General features: G+C 44.7%; 1 protein-coding gene across 1 annotated transcript in view; it reads right to left on the bottom strand.

Annotated features, from left to right (window-relative positions):
- The window catches only part of CASQ2 (calsequestrin 2), a 65,816-nt gene that overhangs the window by 18,410 nt on the left and 23,506 nt on the right, over window positions 1-23,900 (bottom strand). The window contains 5 exon segments of the mRNA XM_021089995.1: window positions 4,594-4,639; window positions 6,036-6,166; window positions 12,986-13,059; window positions 19,372-19,483; window positions 20,969-21,069. Coding sequence (XP_020945654.1) covers window positions 4,594-4,639; window positions 6,036-6,166; window positions 12,986-13,059; window positions 19,372-19,483; window positions 20,969-21,069 — 464 coding nt within the window.

The following is a 23,900-nucleotide window of genomic DNA, read 5'->3' as shown; positions in this document are numbered from 1 at the left end:
AAAAGACAAAAAAAAAAAAAAAAAAAAAAAAAAAAAAAAAATCGAGTGCCTTACCTAAAGCCACAGAGATGGTACATGACATAACTGGGATTCAAGCCAGTTCTGTCTGGCTCCAAAACCCATGTCCCTTCTTTTTCACTGTAGGGGTCCAGCCTAAGACATTGCGTCATGAAAACTATTTTGGCTGAAGGCGTTTGAATTCCTGAAATCCTTGATCTGCCTAAAAGCAGAGTTTTCCCAAAGAACTCAATTGTCATAACTCTGATCTTTTCTCAGACAGACATTATCACAAAACTATCATATCTGCCATCCGTTTTTCCTAAGGGCTCATTTATCTTCCCCCAAAAGCCATTTGTTCTCCCAGAAGTGCTCCGCTGCCCCCTTCTCCATTTCCCCGTTAAGATGGTATATAAGCCTCTCCCCGAGTCACATTTCTTTGTGAACGCCTGTGACTAGATAGCTAGTTAAATCTGTTTTTTTCTTTTGCGAATCTGTCTTTTGTCAGTTCAATTTGGAGGCCCTGAGAAATGAACCTTAGAGGGTAGATGAAAAGTTTTCCTCCCTGACATCACAAGAGCAGAACGGGCTTCATAGGTTTATCACCCCCTCTGCAGACTTCCCAGAAAACAGTGAAAATGACTTCAGTTGAAAGAGGCCAAGAAGGGGCTTTTATACGAAGTGTCTGAGCACCAGATCCTGCAAAGAAGGGGACATGTGGGAGTTACTTTGGTGACTACCTTCCTCTAGATTCCCTAGCTGTTTGTATGCCCTCTGTCACAGCAGCCAGCATGCGGGGCTGGTGCTTTTTTGTGGGGACTGTTTTATCTACTCCACCCTGAGTTCCTAAGGACAGGACAGCAATGTTTATTTTTATAACCTCCTTGCTTGTTGGAGTGGAATAGATTCTTCTTCATAGGTTCTTCTCAATGTCTATTGACTTAAAAAAAAGGGGGGGTACAGTGATAAAAATCTTACTACCGCTTAAAGAAAATACAGATACCAAGGAGAAACGAAAGCAGTTGCCCACCAATCAGATATATTACCATTGTTCATATTTTACTGTTTCCTTCCAGTCTCTATTGAATGTTTGCTCTCGTGGTGAATGAAGAGATGCAAAGTGGGGGGAAAAAGTGGTTAAAACTGTCAGACTCCCTAATGAAGGGACAACGGAGGGATGTCGGGTCTCACCTGGAGATCTCTGGCCCCCTCTGGGAAGCACTTTCCTATTGCAACCAAGGGAAGGTTCTTTTAGAAAGAATCCCTGACTCCCATTTCCATGGGCTTTTGCTGAGGACTCTGCTAGGATGGAGAGGCGGTGGGAAGGTGGAGTCTCGAAGCAGAAGGACTGGTCACCACTGGGTCTGGACCACCCTGCCCTACCCCGTCCTTCTTTGAATATTAATATTCTACATAAATAATAACTATATAGCCATTTGATTCACACACAGCAAATATTTTTTCAGGAATAACAAGTTATATGTTTCCCATGATTTGCTGCTTTAAAAACCTGTACACTTGGGGAGGGAAGAAGGTCAGGCGTTGTTTTAGTTCTACCTCGTTTTCCTATTTTATTTAAATATCTTGCAGTGTCTAAGGACACGGGTGTTGAAGAGGGAGATTTTAAGTTCCTGAACTGGTCACTTTTTCCCCATCATGTGTGGTTTAATTTGCTGTGGCCAAGTAGCCCATGGAGAGGCTGCTCTGGGGGTGGGCTCTGGGGTTGGGGTGGGGCTAGGCAGCGGCTCCCCAGAGAGCCTCCTGGCAGGCTGGCTTCTGCTCTTCCTTTTTTAGCATGTGAAGATGATCCCGGGCGGCCTGTCCTGCCCTCCCTCCCTAGTTGGAGATTTGGATGAGGGGCTGGCTGGGTCTGACTGGGGCTTCTGGGGAATTCATGTGGGCATTCCTTGATGAAAAGGAGTAAGCAAGCCTGGCTGCCCTTTTCTCTACCCAGTTAAGTTCAATACATACCCCTTTCCCAATTAGCAAACACTTGACTATATAATAACATGGAAAATATGAGCCATCACTGTCATTTTATGGTACAGCAAAAGCTGTAGCCTAGTCATTACGTGAAAAGAAATCAGAGAATAGGTTTCAGTGAAGCCAAACAGCGAACGTTCTTTCTGAACATCTGCTTCCGATATGGCAGAAGGAGCATTTCTGCAGGGCTGTGTGGGAGTCTAGGGGTGTCTGATCAGAAGGAGGGGCAGGGAGTTCCTGCTGTGGCACAGTGGGTTAAGAATCCCACTGCAGTGGCTCAGGTAGCAGTGGAAGCGCTAGTGCAATCCCTGGCTCAGCACAGTGGGTTAAAGGATCTAGACTTGCTGCGGCTGTGGCGTAGGTTGCAGCTGTGGCTTGGTTTCAGTGCCTGGCCTGGGAACTTCTATATGTTGTGAGTACAGCCATTAAAAAAAAGAGAGAGCGAGAGAGGTGGGGGGGGCAGGACATCCCTCACTATGGTGGTGATTTGGGGTGTGATACTGCTGTGTCAGTGATGAAAGGCTGGAGAGAAGGCTTCTACAATTTTGCCGTCTCCCCCTTCTGGGAGACTAGATAATTGAGACTTCTCTCTAGGCATGAACAAAATAAAAAGAAGTAAAGATAAAGGCAGAGCAGCGCAGAGCAGTAACTATCATTCTCACTGTAAATTGGTACCTTGCGTCACAAAAGACAAAGAAAGACCAACAACCTATTCCAGATTAAAGACAACTAAAGAAACATAACACCCCAACACAAGCATTCGATCCAGGGCCAGAACAAAGATAAATGTTTTCTCTTGCCATAAAGGACATTAGTGACAACTGGTCAATTTGAATGAAGTCCGTAGATGAGGGAGGAGACTTGTATTAGTGTTAATTTCCTGATTTTGTTGAGGGGACTGTGATTATGTAGGAGAAGGTTCTTGCTTTCAGAAAACTTCTGAAGTATTTAGTAGCAAAGGGGAGTTGGGTCTGTCACATACTCTCGAACAGTTCAGAAAAAAAACCCGAAAAACAAAAACCTGTGTCTCTATCAAGAGCACACGATGAAGCAAAGGTGGTAAAATGTTAACATTTGGGGAATCTGGGTAAAGACATTCATGGAATTCATTATACTGTTTCCAATAGGTCTGAAATTATTTTATTGGCATGAAAATACTTTAAAAAGGAATATTATTTTAAAAGCACTGTTATGCTCCTTTTGTTATTTTTAAGTGTAATGACAAGACCTCCTAAAGATTAAACTTTTGAAAGGTTTAAATGTTGGGGAAATATGTTGGGGCTGTGCTGTTCTTAAATAATGCACTGTCCTAGACTGGATTATTTGTGTTCGGTGTGAAATGTTTGTTCTACCTTCAAACGGCCAAAGAAGCTACATGCCAGTAAAACAGAAAGTGTCAAGTTACCCCAAGTTCTGCTCCTCTGTTACTTTAGACGCTGCACGAGAGAATTTGTAAATACATACTTCCACATTAATCCCCTCCTCCTTCTCCCACTCTCTGCCAAAATGTTGCCTTATGAGGATGTGGCCCACGCGAGGAAAGGAAGAAAATGTGAGATCGGGCTCCGGATGGTCTAAATTCAAGTCCTAAGATCTAGGGTTTATTCGCTATATATCCTTGAGTGACTACTTTCACCTGTATGATTGTCAGTTTCCCCGCGAAGCTAAACTACTATTTGTTTTATATCCCTCTCTAGAACTGCTGAGAGAGCAATGTAAGGGGTGCAGGACATACTTTGAAAAATGCTCCCCAGACGTTAGTTGTTCATGTTTACAGAATTTCGTGTAAAGCCGGGGTGGAGTTGGAGGTGTATTTCCAAGACCCTTTTTATAATACAATTTGACAGCCTTACCTGTTGTCTATGACACAGACCTAGGGGAAAATCTGACTCAGTGCTTTCCAGTGTCTTGAGCTGATGGTTAGAAAAACGGCTACCATGCTTTAATTGAATACCTACCATGTTCTGGGTTCCTCACACCGTCTATCCTTACAAAATGCCTGATTTTATTTTAATTTATTTTTTTTGTCTTTTTAAGGCCGCACCCATGCCACATGGAGGTTCCCAGGCTAGGGGTCTACTTGAAGCTGTAGCCGCCGGCCTACGCCAGAGCCACAGCAATGCCAGATCCGAGCCATGTCTGAAACCTACACCACAGCTCACGGCAATGCCGGATCCTTAACCCACTGAGCGAGGCCAGGGATCAAGCCTGCAACCTCATGGTTCCTAGTCGGATTCGTTTCCGCTGTGCCACGATGGGAACTCCCCAAAAGCCTGATTTTAGAGAAGTTAAGGTGCAGAAAGACCACGTGACTTAATGCAACTACTAAGTGCCAGATTCTGGACTTGAGCCCAAGTCTGTATGAAACTCAGGGTCTGAGTTCCTTGCACTGTGTGACCTTGGATCACTGGTAGCCAGGTAATGAAAGCCAGCAGTCACTGTAGGAAATGAACCCAGAGAGACAGTAATTTTGCCCACGGCCCCGCCCACGAGAAGTGGGCTGCTACCATGCCGACATCTACCGCAGGCAAATAAGACGATGTGGGTTTTGGAACTCAGAGTGTATGCCTCTTGGGGAAGGTACAAGGCAGAAAGAGTTTGCCACTTTCTTACCCATGTTTCAAACATATCTTCTGGGCGCAGGCGACGTAGAGTGGGTCTGAAAAGACAAACAAACAAAAAGATGAGCTTCCTTGAGTAGGGATGACCGCTGCCGACAGCAAAGCCTCAGCGCAGTGAAATGTAAGGCGAGATGTTGGTTCACTTTCAAGAGTGTAAAGGGCCCTATGTGCTTGTTTCTCCCCTAACGAGACCGAGCAGCTCAGCCCTGTGATGTCGCGTGCACAGCTGGGCCCAAAGCTCACAGCCTTTCCCGAGACCCTTTTGATCCAAGGATTATGAAGTCAGTTACAGATAAGGGGTCAGAGGGCACAGGGTCAGGTCACGCCCAGGCCAACAAGCCATTTCCCTCCTCATGGACAGGTGCCTCTCCTGAGAACCCAGACTGAAGAGACCCAGGACAGAAAACAGCCCAGAACTACCGTTGCTTTGTCACCAGGGTCACCCATCCAAAGCCCTTTAGGGACATTTGAAGGAACGGGTCGGATCTCTATTTTGCTCATGGTTTCATTTCTTTTTGAAGGTTGTCAAATAGTGTTAGACATGTCGAAATTTCCTCCAAGTGCTGCTTCTGTGTAGGGACCAAGGCCGACCAGGTGATGGAAAGACGGAGTTTCAGGTTCAATGAGCAAATGGGAGCTTGGGGAGGGGCGAGGGGTGGGTGGCTGGGTGGGGCGGTGAACCCACCCCTGTGCTCCCTGTTCCAGGATAGTCCCTCCTTCAAGAGCTGGGGTTGGCTAACTACAGCTGATGGGCCACATCCAGCCCAGGGCTCCTATTTTTAGAAATAAACGTCTATTTGTAAACCCATATATAAACCCATTTGTTTACGTACGGCCTATGATGGCTTGCACACTCCAGGGCAGAAGTGAATATCTGTAACAGACACCATCTGGCCTTCAAAACTTGAACTATTTATTACCTGGCCCTTTACAGAAAGAGGATGCTGATCTATGCTAGAGCTAGTGGGATCAAATATTCCTCTCCCAGAAGTTCTGTGCATAACCTGTGCATCCCGGGCTAAGTGACCTGACTACCCCGCGCCCAGTTCCTTGATCTGTACGGTTAGGATAATAATAATTACCGCCTACTGTTGAAGATTAGGGAAAGTAGCTTCCAGAAGCACCTACTTTAGGAGGCTGTCACTAAATCACTAGCATGGCTATCACCGTACCGACACCTTGCTGTGTGCGGTGCCTTCCTCCCTGCGACAAAGTGGGCTGAGCTTGCTGGCAAGTGTAGATCCATAGTCAGAAAATGCCCGCCGCGGACCAATGACCAGCAGAGCCACAGTGAGTTCAGTTCTGCTGGGATACTCACTCCTGGTTGTCGCCCTCAGGCGTCTGAGATGGCAGGACTGAACGGCTTCTTCAGCCCCCAGGCTCTCGTCACCCCCCCCCCCAGCCCCCACCTCCCCTGCACGCCATCTGAGGCACCTTTGATGCTCCTTCACAAACTCCACAATCTCCTCTTCCGTGTAAGGTTTGTCAGGGATGACAATGGGCTCTTCCATAAATGGCTCGTAGAAGTCAACCTCGTTCATCTTCAAGGACAATTTCTTTGCAACCTGTAACAGAAACAAGACAGTTGTTGCCTTGAACACTGGCCTAGAGTAGCAGTGGGTTGTCCGGCTACGAGTCTGTGTGTTGAAATGATAGGAACTTGTCACTCAAGGCCTGGCCAGACCCATCTCCTTTTGTGATCAAAGGACAGATAAGAAAAAAAAAAAAAACCTATCTGGCAAATGAGGTCCAATCGGGGCAGAGAGCCGTCAAAAAGGAAGGTGGGAAATTTAATTCCACACTCACAACCACTTTATGGTATTTGCCAGGGGCTGGAGGAGGAAGCGAATGTCAATGGATCATGTTCAGTGTCCTGGGATGTATGGGTCTAATTGAACCAATTTTGAGAGAATAGGCAATTGATGGAAACCATTTAAAGCATACAGGTACTTGGAATCAGAGGCCAGCCCATTAATCTGACCTCCATCAGCTCATAAACTCTAATTGCTGTTTTGGTTGAAGCACTGGCCCCAGGGCTGTCCCTGAGTCCTGGGCTTGTTTGATAGTTTCTCAGGCTATGGGAACTGCCTGGTTGGTTACCAGTTAGAAGGTGACCCACCATCCTGGTTTGTCCAGGGTGGAGAGGTTTCCCAGGGTCCAGTGCTAACACCAGGATAGTACCCAACTAGCTAGGATGAGTGGCTCACCCTGTACCAGATAAAAAGCATGGGGAGCTAGCCCACAGCCCCGAAGCCATCTGCTCTCTTGATCAACGTGGCCGCACCGTCCGGTCAGAGCAGAATGGTTGCTGTGTTCGCCTGCAGAGCTGCTGAACTCACATCTCCTTTTGTGAAATGATTTGAGAGGCCTGGAATGTGCAATGCTCTGTAGAAAACCAAATGCCATTCTCTTCTGGTTCAGAGCTGTGGTCCGAGAAAGCACAGGGATGAACAGTGGTTCCCTTGAAACTAAAGAGGAATTGCCTAAGAGCTGACGCCCTGTGGTGGTAACCCACGGTGCAGAGGCCCCGGGCAGCCGTGACTAACTGGGGAGAGGGAGGAGCTGGGTGTTACATAAGCAGCAACACAAGGAGGTCCATTCGGAGCAAACAGTTGGTATTCCTATGGCTTTAGTCATCAATTGCTATTAATTCCAGGTCCCTCTATTCCAAACGATACCTAAGGGAAAGAAATATCAGAATCCTACCCAGAGCTAAAGAAAACAGGCTGTGTTAGGAGCCACAGTCAGTCAAAGAGATTTTTATGGTCATGTTGATTTTGTTTTCAGAGACAAGAAGGTGTGGGGTCTTTCCTTGCCTTTTCCCCGCTTCCGAGGGGTGGGATGGGGTGTGGATGATGGGCTGGACAGTGTAGTTGGGGAAAGTGGAGGAAACAGCAACCATACAACCACTATTTGGGTTTACACACACTTCATCGCAAAGCTGGGCCCATGATAGGATGGGCTGGAAAATGACATTGGATTCTGGTTTTCTGAGTTCATGAACTGCTCATTGTAGGTGCCAGGAAACTGTGCTTTTAAGAAGTGGGAAGGGACCGGATGAACAAAAACTAATAATAGCAGGCACATGGCGTGCTTACTAGGTGCCAGGCGCTGTGGCAGAGTGTTTTAAGTTGATTACTTTCTGAAACCCCACTTTGATTGTATGAGGTCAGAGCTATTATTATGCTGATTTTCACAAATGATGAACCCGAGGCACAATGTGAGTCTGCAATTTGTCCAGTGAAGCGTTCTAAACTACCAGTTTGCCTCCATTCCAATTCTTCTTTCATTTGAAAATTACTGTCTCCTGGACACTGGACAAGAGGGAATTTATGTCCTTTAAATGTGACCTTGGCCCTGCGCATGTCACAGTGGAGGTCTCCTTGTTTCTCCTGTAACACCAGTTCATCCCCCGCATCGTGTGCTAGAATGAAGGCTTCTGAAGGTGGAAAGGAGCTCAGCAGAACCTCTGCTGAGGTAGGCAGGGTAGATACACCCGTGTGTGTGAGTGTGCGTGTGTGCGCGTGTGTGTCTCTAACGTTAAGACCAAGAATGTAAAGTGGGATTATGCTGTTCCTAAAATGAAGCCTTGGCGACCTGAGCAAACATTTCCCGAGGCCTGCTCACTGTATCCATATCCCCACTGTAGCTTCCTCACCTTGAATCTCAGAGAGTCCTTTTTTTTCCCATTCTTTTAATCGTGTCTTGGGTGGTAAAGACGGAAGGAGATTTGATTGACTGAGGCACTGATTCATTCATTTATTCAGTAAGTATTTAGTGGGGCCTTCTGGATCCAAGGGACCCAGACCTGCTTCATGGAGGGTACAATGAAATTAGAATGGATTTTATTAGTAGTAGCTGATGTTGTCTATATAATGAATTCGTTTGTGCTTAAAAAAAACTTAGGAGTTCCTGTCATGGCACAGCAGAAATGAATCTGACTGGGAACCATGAGGTTGTGGGTTTGATCCCTGGCCTTTCTCAGTGGGTTAAGGATCCGGCATTGCCATGAGCTGTGGTGTAGGTCGCAGACACGCCTTGGATCTGGTGTTGCTGTGACTGTGGTGTAGGCTGGCGGCTACAGCTCCGATTCGACCCCTAGCCTGGGAACCTCCATATGCCGCGGGAGCGGCCCAAGAAATAGCAATAAAAGACAAAAAAAAAAAAAAGATAAAATTACAGAGTAAATGGCCACTTTTCTGAAATTTGCATGTGTATGAATTTTGCTGACAGATATTTCTTCTACAAGTTCTTAAGCCATTTCAGTTGTTGCAGATGAAACCAAAGCAATGAATTTAGATCTTCTCAATGTCTTCTCCACCAACTTTGTTTAGAGAATCACAGCTTCTTTTGGTCTAGTGCGGTTCAGAAAATGATTTTGCTTCTCACGGTTCACTTCAGGAAAAGAACAGGGCAGTGGGAGGTGGCATGGGATACTTGGAACTGACGTTTTTCAGGCTGTAAAGTGCCATAGAGTGGACACCGTCCTTGGCCCTCTGACTCCCTCTTGTTCCACTTGTTTCAGAGGGGGTGGGCCCTTGCACAGGATCAAGATCCATAGATGTTAGTCCCAAACCTTCATGCCAAGTAAACTCTCCCAGGGAGCTTTTAGAAAATGCACATTTTAGGGCCTGGTCACAACCCTAAAAAACCCAAATTTCCAGGTGTGAGGCCCAAGAATCCATGCTTTTAAAAGCACGTTGGGGAGTTCCCCTTGTGGTGCAGCAGAAGCGAATCTGGCTAGGAACCACGAGCTTGTGGGTTTGATCCCTGGCCTTGCTCAGCGGGTTAAGGATTGGGTGTTTCCATGAGCTGTGGTGCAGGTGGCAGACGCAGCTCAGATCCTGTGTTGCTGTGTTGTAGCGTAGGCCAGCAGCGGTAGCTCTGATTCGACCCCTAGCCTGGGAACCTCCATGTGCCATGGGTGTGGCCCTAAAAAAGAAAAAAATAAAATTAAATTAAAAAAAAATAAATAAAAGCACTTCAGGGCCTACAAACATGGACAGTGGTTAGAAACTACTAAACTCCCAAATCTACATCAGCAGCCCGGATATTTCATTCTCTTTACAGTTCTCCAACTCATATATTTAATATAAGGTATTTATTGGTTTGTTTACTTTCTGTCTTCCCATCTTCTTCCCCAGCCCCATAGCGTAAACTCTCAATTCCATAAGGACAGGCAACTTTTCTGCTCCAGTGTTGCATCCCTGGCATCTGGAAGAGTGCTTGGCACAAAAAAGGCACTCAATACATATGTGCTAAGTGAGCAAATGAGTGAATAAATGAAAACTCCACCCAGCGGAAGGTCTTCTCAACTTGTAGAAATGAGGACTCATCTCGCCCTCTTATGTTCCTCAGGAGATTCTTCTTCCAAGATTTCCTAATGTTTTCATAGCTGTACAGTCGTTGCTGTCTTGAAGCAGAGACGCCCAATCTTCAGTTATTGTTGTGTTTTCTCTCGTCTTCCTCTCCTTTATCTCAACAGTGGCCAGGTCCTCCTGCCATTTCAACACCAGCCAGTTGTTTTTCCATGATTAGGACTGTACTGTGCTTCCCGGGCCCTTGCCTCTCCTGACTTCAACCTCCACAAAGCACCTCCCTTTTCCCAGGTCCCTCTGGGTTCCCTAGCATGTGTCTCCCAAACAGGTCCTTCCACCCACCTCTCCTTGCTCCAGCAGCCCCTACTGGCCGCCGCTGAGGCTTGGACTGGACGCAGCCATGCCTTCTGGACCCCACCATTTTCCCCCGCTCCCCAACTGATGAGGGCAAGTTCTCAAGTCCCAAATGCATCATCAAGTCCACTTAGTGCAACTGTGTTCAATGTCGAGGGGGAGAGAGGGTGTCTTTCTCTTTGTAAATGTTATGAAATCCCACAAGTCCACATGAATGAAGGCACTGATGACTCAGTGTCTCACAGAGTTTTTAATTATAGCCTCGCCTTCTTCCTGGGCCACAGATGTAAAGCCATATGGTTGGACTGGGAGGCACCTCTGAAAACAGTCCCTCCCCTGACCTCAGCGTTGAACCATTCTTCTAAGAACACAGGCTTTCCTGCTTGGCCACACATGCCTGGCTCTCTCATCCCTCAGATGAATTCTTACCCAGGAGTCACTTTATTTACTCCTGGCCCATCATAACCACACATGAGCGATGGATTTACTTTAGGCTTCTCTGGACCTCCCCTTCTCTACTAATATCCCCTCCCAACCCCCAGCCTCCTGGGCTTAGATGACTGCCTCTTCTTAACAGCCATGCTTGCTAACGTTTACTGAGTGGTCACTATGTGCCGGAGGTCAGCTAAGCATTTGACGTGTACTGCTTCTTCCTCTGGAGCACAGTCATACAGGGCATTGACCTTGAAGTCTGGCTGACCTACGCAGTCACTGAGTGACCGTGAACAAATCACTCCATCTCTTGGTACCTTGGTTTCATCCTCTGTAGATTGAGGATTCTAATCCCTCTTTTACAGGGGTGTTGAGAGGATTAACGAGAAAACCTATGTAAAGCTCTTAGCACAAAGCCCAGCACATCAAAAATACTTCATAAATGATGGTTATTACTCTTTTTGATATTCTTGCTCAAGCTCTCTCCCAACTCTAACCCAACCAATTTAGGGTCAACTCTCTTCAAGTTTAGATTATATTACAGAGATTAGAAAGCTCTCTTCTGGATTATAGGCTTGTAGACTGGGGCCACAGCCATGGCAGTGGTAATGTATATCTATTTCATGCAGTCTCTTTTCATTATACTCCTTCCTTGCTTCAGCACCTGCAGGCTTCCTCTTGTTCTTCACAGAGAACTTGAACTCCCCGCGGTATCAAAGCCCAGAGACACTGCTCATCCACTGCTTTATGCCATAGGGGGAGTAACTTTTACATTTTTCACTTTTAAATTTTACCACTTGAATTTGATCAGGACCTAGTTTGTCCTAGGTTTATGTGCTCTAGTACAATACTGTGATTTAGAGCTTTTAGTTATATGTGAGGGAGTGCTGTGGAAGTGAGTTTGAATGTGTGTATTGGGAGTGTTTATATATGTGCGGATGTGAGGGTGACTGAGGAGGTGTATGTTGTGTTTATGTTACGTGGTTGTGTACTGTATGTGTTAGATGGGTGTGGGTGCTGTGTGTGTGTTATGTGTGTGTTGTGTGGATGGGAGTGTGAGTGTGGATATGTAGGTGTGCCCCTTGGATCTCAAGGCCAGGTTCAGAGTCTTCTATGTAATGGTGTGGGTTTGGGGTACAGATTGTCCTAAACCGTGACCTCAGCACTACCCTACTATTAATTCTCTGGAGACCTTGCATACTCCTTAACTTTTCTAACTCTTTTCTCTCTCTCTCTCTCTCTCTCTCTCTCTCTCTCTCTCTCTCTCTCTCTCTGGGAAGAGGGTTTGTCTGTTTGTTTTGTTGTTATTATTTTGTTTTTTACTTTTCAGAGTTGTTTAAAGGATTAGAAATAGTATAGGAGTTCCCGTCGTGGCGCAGCGGAAACGAATCCGACTAGGAACCATGAGGTTGCGAGTTCGATCCCTGGCCTTGCTCGGTGGGTTAAGCATCTGGCATTGCCATGAGCTGTGGTGTAGCTTGCAGATGCGGCTTGGATCCAGCATTGCTGTGACTGTGATATAGACTGGCAACTATAGCTTGATTAGATTCCTAGCTTGGGAACCTCCATATGCCAAGGGTACAGCCCTAAAAAGACAAAAGACCAAGAAAAAAAAATAGTATAGATGCAATATATAAAACTGTGCCCAACACACAGAAAACATTCAATACATAGCCATTTTAGTAGTAACTGGAGCCACAGTGAGGGTAGTTAGACCACAGTAGACCCAACCTCACTCAGTGAGTCAAGGTCCCTCTACCTCTATTGTTCTTTGGCTTATAAAAGCAGTTGCCACATCCAGAAAATATAGATCCATTCAATTGTAAACAAGCACACCAGCGACATCTCCTGAGGATGTAGGTAGCTTTCTGAAGCACCAGGGCTTTGGATGGTCAGTGTTCCTCCCCACTCCATCCCCAACCCTAAGCCCAGAAAAGGGGAAGGAGGCAACTCCAGGAAGGGAGAGGATGGCCCTAAACAAAAAGGAAGCTGTGTCCAGTGTCCCTGCACACTCTGGGCTCACACACTTCCCATTCTTAGTGTTGAAGGTGAAAAAGAGAGGTTCATCTCTCTTTATTGGATATTTTCAGAAATACCCTACATCCTCTGAATTTATCATCGTGTGTTCATCTCTTATTCAGTGATAATTTACTGCCATATTTCTAATGCTTCTGGAGAAAGTGTCAATGGATGAAGGATGCTTAATGTTGGGAAAAGAAAAGTGGTGGAAAGTTCAAACTTTCATTCTTGTGCTCAAATTAGGGTTTCTGAGGTACTTACCCCTTTGTCAAAGGTAGCAAAAAATTTGATGTAAGGCTGGAAGTGTTCAGCTGCCTCTTCAAAAGCCTTGTAATCTAAGAGGAAAAAGATGAAAGAGAGAAACATTTTCAAGATGCATACTGTACCGGAAGTCTCTCTTTTAAAATAATGTAAAGTGGGAAGCCAATTAATTCTGATTGGATAGTTGGTATTATTTGCTACTGTTGAAATGCCAAGGAATTTGGATTGACTGGCATCCAATCACCCAAGAGGAGAACTCTTTATCACACTTTTATGTGTTTTAGGAAATTGGGTGACAGAAAGGTGAAAACGAAGGAAACTGAGAGAGGACCAGGGAGAGAAAAAACAAAAGAAGTTTTTCCATTCAGACCCACTGCTAGTTATACGTGTGCCCTCTAAAGAGAATACAGCCCACCATATAAATGAGTGTTAAGTAAGAAGAAGCCCACTTGGTTTGCAAAGCAACTCAATCAAAAAATGACACTGCAGAAGAATTTTAAACTTCTCAGCAGGAATACATTTTGGGGTAAATCCAGGTTTTTCTTTCCCTCTTTTTAAAATTTTCTTGTTTACATTCTGATTCCTTGAGAGGATGACTTAAAATTTAAAAAAATTTTTTATTATAGTTGATTTACAACGTTCTGTGAAGATGACTTAAAATTAACCGAGCCCATGCTTCACTCTGGCCCCAAACTTGAATTTAAACTTGTCAAGATAAGCATGAACCACATGCATGTGGCCAGATTGTGCCTCACTCCACCTAGACAGTTACTACTTGGGAAAGACATTCATATTCCAGTCTGATATGAGATGGGAATGGTGGTGGTGGTGATGGTTTTGCATAAAGTCTGTAATCCTGCGAGTCAGTGATCCTATGATTCATTCCTAACAAGATTAACTTTTTTCCATTCCGTAGAATTTCATATCCCTTAATCATCAGAGGCGTAAGCTGTAGCTATAATCCCAGAAGCAGGCAGACTTCTCTAATATTCAATCAAAAACAATTCACGAATGATGCTGGCTCAGGAGACACCAGGATGAGTAAGACGAGGGCGCTAATCTCAAAGGCTCACAGCCAAGGAGGGTTATGGACCCTTAAAGAACGACAATGAAATGTGATAGTTGCTGGAATAGAGGAAAGGGCAGTAAGCCCAGATGAGACAGGGGCTGACAATTTTACAAGAAGAGCTGTACAAACTGATGCACATTTACAGACACTCACTTCTCATAAACGTAGTTGGGTCATCAGAGTACATATCATAAAACTTGAGAGTTGGGATAGAGGATTGTGGGAGGGGAAGAAGGTGAGTGGGAGCTTTGGAGAATGAATAGAGAAAAAGTGGGAAAGTGTAGAAAGTGGGTGGTTACACCCATATCTAAATTGTTTTACATCTGTCTAAGCAGCAGTGGATTCCATCAGAATCCTTGGTCCCCACCGCCTTCCTTCACCTCTTGTTCCTGATGAACCTCTCCCCACCTCCATGAACCCCTATCCTGATAGGAAGAATGGCCTTGACTTGTGTCCGGAGAGATCCCTTCTTCACTTGAGGAGCCTGTCTCCATCCTTTTTAAGATGAAGACGAGTAGAACAAGGTAATTCCCAGATTGGTGCTTCAAACTATGGGTGAGCCTTTAGCCTCACCCAAACAGCAGCTGTCTTACAGGAAATCTCGTCTAGTCTTCTGCTCTGTTCGAGCTCATGTGATCCCTAGGTTTTTCCTGCCCTCATGTCCTGTTTTGATGCTGACCATCTCCCTCCTGGCTCTTCCCAGTCTGACTCTGCAGTTACCTTGATGCCTCTTTCCCCTTCTGGAGTGGACTCCTGAACATCCAGCCTTCAACCTCCGGCTGACTGCAGATGTGTCTTAGCATTGCCTTGTCTTTCTTCCCCTTTCCCCTGGGTTTACTGAATATTGACCCTTTAGCTCTACATTTTCTCCAGCTTAACATTCTTAACCATCAACTGAATTCCTCCACGAAGTTCTTATCATGCTCTCTCAATACTGGCATCCATAACTGCATGCTCAAGCTGGAGATGGACCTTCATGCCCAACCTCCCTGGGAGATGTAACCTCCCAGTTCTTCTAGGTCCTTTCTAATTTGGTACGCAAACTCTTCAGCATCCTTCTCTCCCAAGACCATTCCAGTCTACCTATGTTTCAAATCCTTCCAATTTCTCCACTGTCTCTCCATTGCTCTTGCAATATGGAAAAGCTTGGGATCATTTGCCAAGCCAGTGTCTTCTGTGCCATTAAACTGCCCTGACCAGCCACCCTCAAACTACACCAGAAATACAGGATTCTCAACAACTGCTTCCCTGGGCGCCTTACCAAATCCTAGCTTCCCCCCTCACTGACCTTGGCCTCTTTTGAAAGGCAAGAAAGGACATAGAAACAAGGATGCCTAGTAGAATATCACATGCTTTCAGACTGTGTGTGATGGCCACAAGTGTGTCACAGGGGGCTTGAGAGACATAAAATTTTTATGGTGATAAATCTTTCTAGATCTTTTCTACAACCATTCAAAATCTTACGGTAGTTAGTGTTCTATTTTAAAGCAATGGCTCCCTCTCTAAACTTTTCATTTCGGTAACAATTATTTTCTGCCTGAGATTTAGCAAGCATCATAGCTAGAGAGAGCTTTGCCAGACTGCTCTTCTGATTTTCCCACTGAATCTTCTTGGTGTAATTGTTACTTTAGTCCAAGTTTGTTTGTCTCAGTGATGTTTTTGTTTTGTGGAACTCTGTAACATGTTGAATTTTTTCTTTTGATTTAAACTTAGTCTAATTTTCCTAGTCTTCTACTAACATCAATGGAATGTATGATTGCTGTTTGTTTATTATGTTAAACAATCATCAGAATCAGTATTATTAGTAAAATCTGGTACTAGGTATTCCTGAAGAGCACAAACCGATTTTATTAATTTTTTGAATTATTCAATTTATCCCATCCTTCTTTGCTTCTTTTCTCTCTACTCTCCTTTCTTTCTACTTCTTTCTTTTTTTTTTCCTAGTGCCTGTAAGTATTAACAATTATCCAGTCTGACCCTTGATGGATTTTTATAATGTATTATTGTTTGTTTTCATAAATTAAAAAATATTTCTTTCAAAAATAATAATTGGATATCATTTAATTAATTAATTCCCTAAAGGGGACTGTGGGCATTATGGCTTCAGAAAGCCAACGTTTCAAAATAATTTTGATCATACAAAAGTTATATTTTATCAATTTTGCATAATTGCTATATCAAATTAAATAAAATTTAACATTTAAATGCTTACTCTATGCTTAACTTTTGATATTTATCCTAGTCTTAAAATGCAGGTAACATTATTTATTTAAAAAGCTAATTTCTGAAGCCATAAAAGCTTATAATTTTCTAAATTCTTTTTGTTTAAACTTTATTCGTAAAATTATTTTATTTTCCCATAATAATGGACTTGCTGGGAAGTCATCATATTTGCCAGATAAAATAGTCCAAAAACATGTCACTAATTAGGCATGTCACTAATTTGTCACTAATTATAATATGATTAGATTTCTCTCCACTGACGATTTTTCTTTTCCTCGGCCTGAATGTTATGTTTGTGTGGAAGCATCAAAATAAGAAATTGTACCACACTGCAAATCATGCTGAGTCCTTAACCCAAAATTTCCATCTCAAGGGAAAAAAGGTTTAACTATTTTAAAGCTTAGACATGTGCAGAACAAAAATAGGTGTTTTTCTTATTCTTCCTTTTTTTGGGAGGGGCCTTTGTTCCTTTTTGTTGTTTTAACCCCAAAACAGAAGATAATCATATCAAAACAGTCACATAGATTGATGAGTCTTTAGACATTAGTTAACAGTGCCAGTTAGAAAGGAACTCTGAAATGTTTGGAGTGACATTCTTTGTTCTGCAAGGAGAACCAAAATAAGTTGCTGGCAATGAAACATTTAAAGAAGTAGATAGAGGAGTTCCCATTGTGGTTCAGTGGTTAAGGAACTGGACTAGTACCCATGAGGCGGGTTCAATCCCTGTCCTTGCTCAGTGGGTTAAAGCATCCAGCATTGCTGTGAGCTGCAGTGTAGATCGCAGATGGGGCTCAGATCTGGTGTTGCTGTGGCTGTGGCGTAGGCCAGGAGCCGTAGTTCCGATTCAACCCCAAGCCTGGGAACCTCCATATGCCGAGGGTGCGGCCCCCACACACAAAGACCAGTAGAGCAATAATCACATATTCCCAACAAAATGCTTCATTATTATTTTGAAATATATGGTATGAAAAAGCTCAATTGGATTTGAAATCTAATCAAATTTTAAGAAATATTAACATTACATTTTTCATTGAAAAGTGGTATTTGTTAGATGGAAAGAATGCTCACATCCTTGAATGACAATTTAGAGATTAGATAACCTACATTCTGTTCAATGGCAAGAAAAGATGGTTCAACAATCAAACAAAAAGCAGTGAATGTTGTCTTGTCATTTGCCACTATCCACATATGCCAGCAAAATATCTGGTCAAGGTTGACTATCAAGAGTTTGAAGAGATCATTTAAAACCTTGATCAGGAACTGTGTGTTGTTATTTCAAGCATAAAACCTAGTATCAAAAGCCATATTCTTAGAAGCAATCACAAGATGCTCATCCAAACATCTAAAAGTATTTTACTTGCAAGTTTTATGCAATGTAGTATTTGATATCTTTCCTATTATTTTGTCTATTATTATTATTATTGTTTAAGAAAGTTTAAAAATGTGTTTTTGTTTTGTTTTGTTTTTTTGCTAAGCCTAAATAAATCTCCTCCAGTTTACCCCTATGTGCTGGTCATATTTTGGGTGTGCCATGACCCAACAAAATCGTAAAGTTTTGAAAGTACAGCCCAATGGTTAAGTGTATGTGTTCTAAAGTCAGATTTCTGGAATGTAAATCTTGCCTCTTCCTTTACTTCCTACCTGTGTGAGATGGGGTGTTAGACTATCTTCCTCATCATTAAAATGTTGATAATACTGGTAACTACAGTACAGGTGAGTTGTGAAAATGACATTAAGGTGCCTACAGAAAGTGCCTAGCATGGGCCCCGGCATAGGCTATTTGTTAGTTAAATGGAGCTGTTAGTGTTATTTGTTTAGGGTTGGGGAAAGTAGAAACTGGAAGATCCCAGTTTTTATCCCAGTCTTGGCCTTGGCTCCCTCCTTATCTGCTACCTTGAGCTGAATGGAGGAAGCATGGACATGAATGGAAACAGTTGAGTGGAGGGAGAGGGGAAGACAAGGATAAAGAGAAACAGAAGGAAATGGAATGAAGAAGAGGAAGTAGAACGGGGCTGACAGAAGCTCGCCAGTGTAGTCAGCACCTATATAGAGAGGTGAAAACTGAAATAAAGTCACCTGCAGAAGAACTGGGTTGAAACTCCCTGGCTTCCTCCAACACACCCTTCGGGAGGGTGAACAGAGGCTTTTATGTTGCAAAGGAGAAGACAGTGAAGTCGGGTCATGGGAGAGAGAAAAGAGGTGGGTTGTCGATGAGATGACGAAGGATGCCAGTTGGCAGGCAGGGTACGGAAACAGCTTCACAAATAATTTCAAAATATTTTGGAGTTTCCAGAAATATCAGGAGCGGCCCTTATTTGCACCTCCTCCACATACTAATGGTACCAGATTGTCTTTCACAGTTATGCCCACCCCCTCTAACACTTCCTCTCCCTCCAAGGCTGAGACACCAGTGGAAGGCTTAACTGTAGAGCCCACGCTGCTAACGCAGTTTAAAAATTGTTCTCAAGTAGTTGGCCTTCCTGGTTCCTTCTCTTTCTGACTCACTACACCGTGTGGGTTGTGGCGATGCTCCGATATGTTCCTCTGCCCACCCAAACCCTGGCCACAAAACTTTCAAAGGGAATGCACCCCAGGGTGTGGCTGGGCACTTGCAGGCAGCCTTGGTGGTCAGGGGGCATTGGCCAGCAATTTTCATATTATGCTGCAGCTGCCAAGCCCATCCCTACCCAAATTTTCCTCTAATGCCATCCAAGTGACTCAGAAGCTCTCCAGTTGCTGACCACAGGAGCTGCCAATGTCAGAGAGACAGCCCCCTCTCTGCCCCATCTGGGGAGAGAATCCCACAGATTGGTGGGCAGGTGGAAACAGTGGGGCAGGGCTTTTACTTCCTCTGTCAAACATGCTCCACTTCAAAGCCAGAGAACATGTTATGTTCTTCATGTTCTTTTAGCTCCCCTGCCTGTTTGGCATTATTTCTGCACATGTCCTATTGCACAGGGTGCAAGGAAGGTTCTCCCTCTGTTCTACCCAGCACAGGATGTGCTGATGGCTCATCCTCTTTCTGGATAATCTAACACACCTTGTTGGAAAAGTCGCCTTTAGAATGAGAGGCAGGGGTTGACAACCAACTTACATTCTGAGTCCTCACTCTTGAAAAAGCCTATGAGTTTGATGTGGTCCTCGATGCGCTCAAAAGCTTGGACTTCCAGTTTGCTATTGATGATCTCCACTGGGTCTTCAATGAGCTGGAAGGTCACAGACACAACACAGAAGATGTTCACATAAGAGAACTTTTCCCTCCCCAGTGGGGAAATCAGGCACGTGTGCAGGTGCTTTGGAGGGAAGTAGTGGACTTGGTGCTGGTGCCTAAGGATCCATCCTACCTTCCCCAGTGAGCGCAGCAGCAGTACCTTCCGAGGAACTGACCTAAACTCAAGGGTGGGCCAGCTGGTCTCGGGGCAACTCTTGCTGGTTGTTGATCCAGGAAGGGCATGCAACCTAATTCTGGCCAATGACTCTTCAGGGTAGATCAGCTGAAGCCCTGGGGAAAGTTCTGCTTTCCTTATAAGAGAGAAATGGGAGGCCAGATTTTCCCCCCTCATTGGCTATGAATGAGGAAGTGTGATGGATCAGCTCCTGCTTCGGGCTATCTTATAACCAACTTGAGAACAGTCAGCTTGAGGATAAAGCCAACACACCCAAAAAAGCATTGTGTGTGATTTATAGGGAAGAATGGAGCGAGAGCCCTGATCTTATCGAGTCTAAAATCTGCCCTCACTACCCTGAATAGTAAGCAACGTGATGGACCCGCATAAATGGAATCATGTTGCTTATTGTTTTAGATAGTTGAATTGAAGGTCTGGTTTCTGTTATTTCAACCAAAGCCCCCCCCCCCACATCTGAACTGATAGATTCAGGGCAGGGCCATGTGAGCTCAGACTTGTTCTGTTGTCTTCTTCACCTTTTTTAGGGCTTGCAGGTGTGGGTCAGTGAGAGGGCCAAGCAGAGTCTATGGGCACTTTTTGGTGGGAGGTGACCTTCAACTTAGTCCTGACTCTCTCTGGATTTTTGAGGCAGCGGAGGAAAAGGCAGTAGGCCACTGTGTACTAGCTGGTCCATAAGGAATCATCAGTATTGATGTTATCTGTACAGGCATCTGTGTTCAAAAGAACTTGACTTCACAGATCTTTTTCAGAGTGTAAGCTTATCTATGGAAAGAATATTTTCGTAGTGTTTGTTCCTCTGTTGGCCTGAGCTCATGCACCCAAAGGATTTGCATGTCCATGGCTGAGAGGGAGTAATTTATTGGGGGGCTCATGAACCCTGCCTCTTGAAGGTTCCACCTGAGGGTGAGTCAGCAGATTTTTACTCTTCTCCCTCCTCCATCTTTGGGTGATTATCCGCTTCTCTTTCCTACACGCTTCTCCAGAAGCCTGGGACCCACGGGGTATGTGTTTATAATTGCTAAGAGGATTAACATCGTACTACTACATAGTCCTGATCTGTAACCCTCTGGTCCCTAATAAAACAACAGTTGGTCTAAGGGTCAGCTCCCCAGTAGATGTAAATATCACTGTGACGTAGGCACTCTTTAGTTTTTCATGACGCTTGGGAAATCTTTCTTAGACCAAGTCAGGTAATCTAGCTTCTCTGTTCTTTGCAGTTTTACTCCCCGCCCTGTATTTGCACCCAGACAGCTCCATGCAGGGCTACTGTGCATAAATGCTTACATCCAGGAGAAACTCCACCAAGACATCGGCTGCAAATTCGCCATCAAACTCAATTGTACGATCGCCCTTAAGGATATACAGGCTTCCTTCTTCATTAAAACCTAAAAGAAACAAAGAGTTCCCCAAATAAAGTCATCCTGATGTAAGAAGAGCCATCTTGTTGGCCAAGTTCTGGCTCAGGGTCCCTGGGTGACATAAGGTCAGGATCAGTGGAATTAGCATTAACCCTATAATCAGTTCCCTTGAAACCACACCGCTGAAGGGCTCCCAGGGTGGAAACTCAAATTGAAATGTTAAGAACCAATGATTCTGGAGTTCCCATCATGGCTCAGTGGTTAACGCATCGGACTAGGAACCATGAGTTTGCAGGTTTAATCCCTGGCCTTACTCAGTGGGTTGGGGATCTCGCGTTGCTGTGAGCTATGGTGTAGGTCGCAGATGTGGCTCGGATCCTGTGTTGCTATTGCTGTGGCTGTGGCTTAGACCAGTGGCAACAGCTCCAATTAGACCCCTAGCCTGGGAACCTCCATATGCCACGGTGCGGCCCTAAAAAGGCGAAGAGACCCCCCCCAAAAAAATAGAACCAGTGATTCCACCCAGACTTTAGTTGAAAAATCTATTCTCTACTCCACCACTGCTTCAATTTTCCAAAAATGTTGCTGACCCCATTCTCCATACCAAAAGGTTGCATGCCCACTGCCCACCTGTCTCCTTAGCCTGGCATTCAAGCCGCTCCACAACCTAGTGCCAGCCCCACCCTTTACATTCTCCCTTGGACAGACCTGTGCTCCCTCAAGAACCACTCTCCTCGTCCCTGTGCAGCTCCCTTGGCTTTTTGCCCAAGAGCTTATGTGAAAAGGGACATAAAGGAAAAGTCACAGCGCGTGGTTCTGGGCACAGAAGTTCTCCCTGGGCCTGAAGGGACCTCCACCCTCCCGCCCATCTTGGTCAACTCTTTTGGGTCTTTCCAAAGAAGGCCACTCTAATCTCTCTGGCCATTTTGGGTCTCCCCTGGGCCCCCCGAACAGGTACTCAGTATAACGGTGAGCCCTCTCTAGAGGTAGGGCCCTTGTCCTCTTGGTGTCCCAGCGTTGTGCACAGAGCCGGGACACATTGGGCATCCCAGAAATGTTTGCAGCCAGAAGGATCAGCTTTCTTTTCTATTGTAGCTGAATTCTGCACCTCTTCTTTTCCCAGTGTGCTGAGAGTGCTCCCCGGGCAGGTTCTGCCTCTTCTTTTCTACCCTCCATCGCTCGTGGCATAATGCTGTGTCCTTTTGCAAATGCTTGCCAGAGAACTGCATTTCCCCCCAGGAATGCTAAATAGCTGAGGCTGGCATTTAGTCCAAGTGCATGGCATCCTTAATACCTTAGATTAATTGTTTTCAAACTCTCTATTAGCTAAAGGATGCTTCCTGCAAATGAACTCTTCTGCAGAACCTCTAGGGAAAGGGAGGCTGGCCCACTGCCTGTGGTGTCCCAGGGCACATGTGAAGAACCCCTGGCACACCATGGAGCACCATTTATAAATCTACAGGAGCAACGTGCCAGGCATCCCTGAAGCCGACAGTGATCCATCACAAAGGCTGCCACAGGGTACATCCGCCCGTGCCCTGCCCTTGAATTTGGCTCTGAGTGAAACCAGTTAGGAAACCAAACTCAGGTGAGTGAAAATGGACACGGAGATCAAGGAGCAGGTTCACAAAATACAAATGTCCTGTGAACTCCAAGGACCGAATAGTCAGAAGGAACCTGCCCCACTGCCTCCGGCTGAACTCAGATAAAAGTTCATTTAGACATTTAAAGCCCCATCAGAACCTCCACTGGGAGAATATCCACCGTTGCAGTCTTAGGAATGCCTGCCCAGCTTGTCCTCTCTGAATATTTAGATTGCTAGAACACTCCTATTTCCCTCTAACTAAACTTACTGAAAATGTGATCAAATTCAACTTTGCACTGAAACATTGGGAAAGGAGCAGACTAGGGAATGAAGAGGCTGCTGAATCGAACTAGTTAACTTGCTGTTGATTAGGGAAAGAGCTGAACACACACTGCCCCCCTGTTCAAGGCAAAAAAAAAAAAAAAAAATTTCTTAATTTGTCTCCAGGGAAGGAGAGACTGCAGACATTCTTAATCAGTCATTATTATTTATAGTCATGAGTTCTTCCTTGTATCTAGCCTAAATACTGTCTCTGACAATATCAGTCTTGTTTTTTTTTAAAGCTAGTCTTGAAAATAAAATAGAAAACAGGTGTTTGAAAGCCCCTACGATAATGAACTTTCATGTACCTAAAGGTATTTATTGAATCACCACTAATCTTTTTTATCCTGTGTTTACTACTCCAAATCCAATTAACCTTTTTTCAAAGGTCCTGTTTTATAACCTCCTGCGCTCTGAATAGTCGTTCTTCACTGGTCATGCGGAGAGAGGGAAATGGGTAGTACATGTGTGGGGGTGTCTGTAAACCAGAGGAGTTACCTGCATCTCCCTCCTTGGGATTAGAGGTGTAAGACTCTTAGAGGACACTGGCACTTAAGCATGACGCATTGAATGAGAGATTACACTGTGCACTGTGTAATCGCTTAACCATACCTCATCTATATCCTTCCTTTCATCCTTGGTGAAGATGCCCAGCTGGGATTTGGCCTTAATTTAGAAACCACTGGGACTCCAGAGTCACTACCCTTAATGATATCTTTTGTTGGCTACTTCAGCCAAGAGGTCAGGACGTAATAGGTGAAGGAAGGGATTTGCTCTTCCTCAGAGAGATCCCCATGGGATCGAACCCGCAACCTCCTAGTTCCTAGTTGGATTCATTAACCACTGAGCCACGACGAGAACTCCAGGAAGTCGGCCTTTTAACCTTCTCTACGAGCTGGAAATAAAGGTTCGAATCTTTGGTGTCCAATTCTCCAGGAAGAAACCTTTTTCC

The sequence above is a fragment of the Sus scrofa genome, chromosome 4 (genome assembly GCF_000003025.6).
Source record: "Sus scrofa isolate TJ Tabasco breed Duroc chromosome 4, Sscrofa11.1, whole genome shotgun sequence".
NCBI classification, from domain to species: domain Eukaryota; kingdom Metazoa; phylum Chordata; class Mammalia; order Artiodactyla; family Suidae; genus Sus; species Sus scrofa.
Note: the sequence above shows the minus strand (reverse complement) of the source record. Positions and strands in the feature narration are given on the sequence as shown.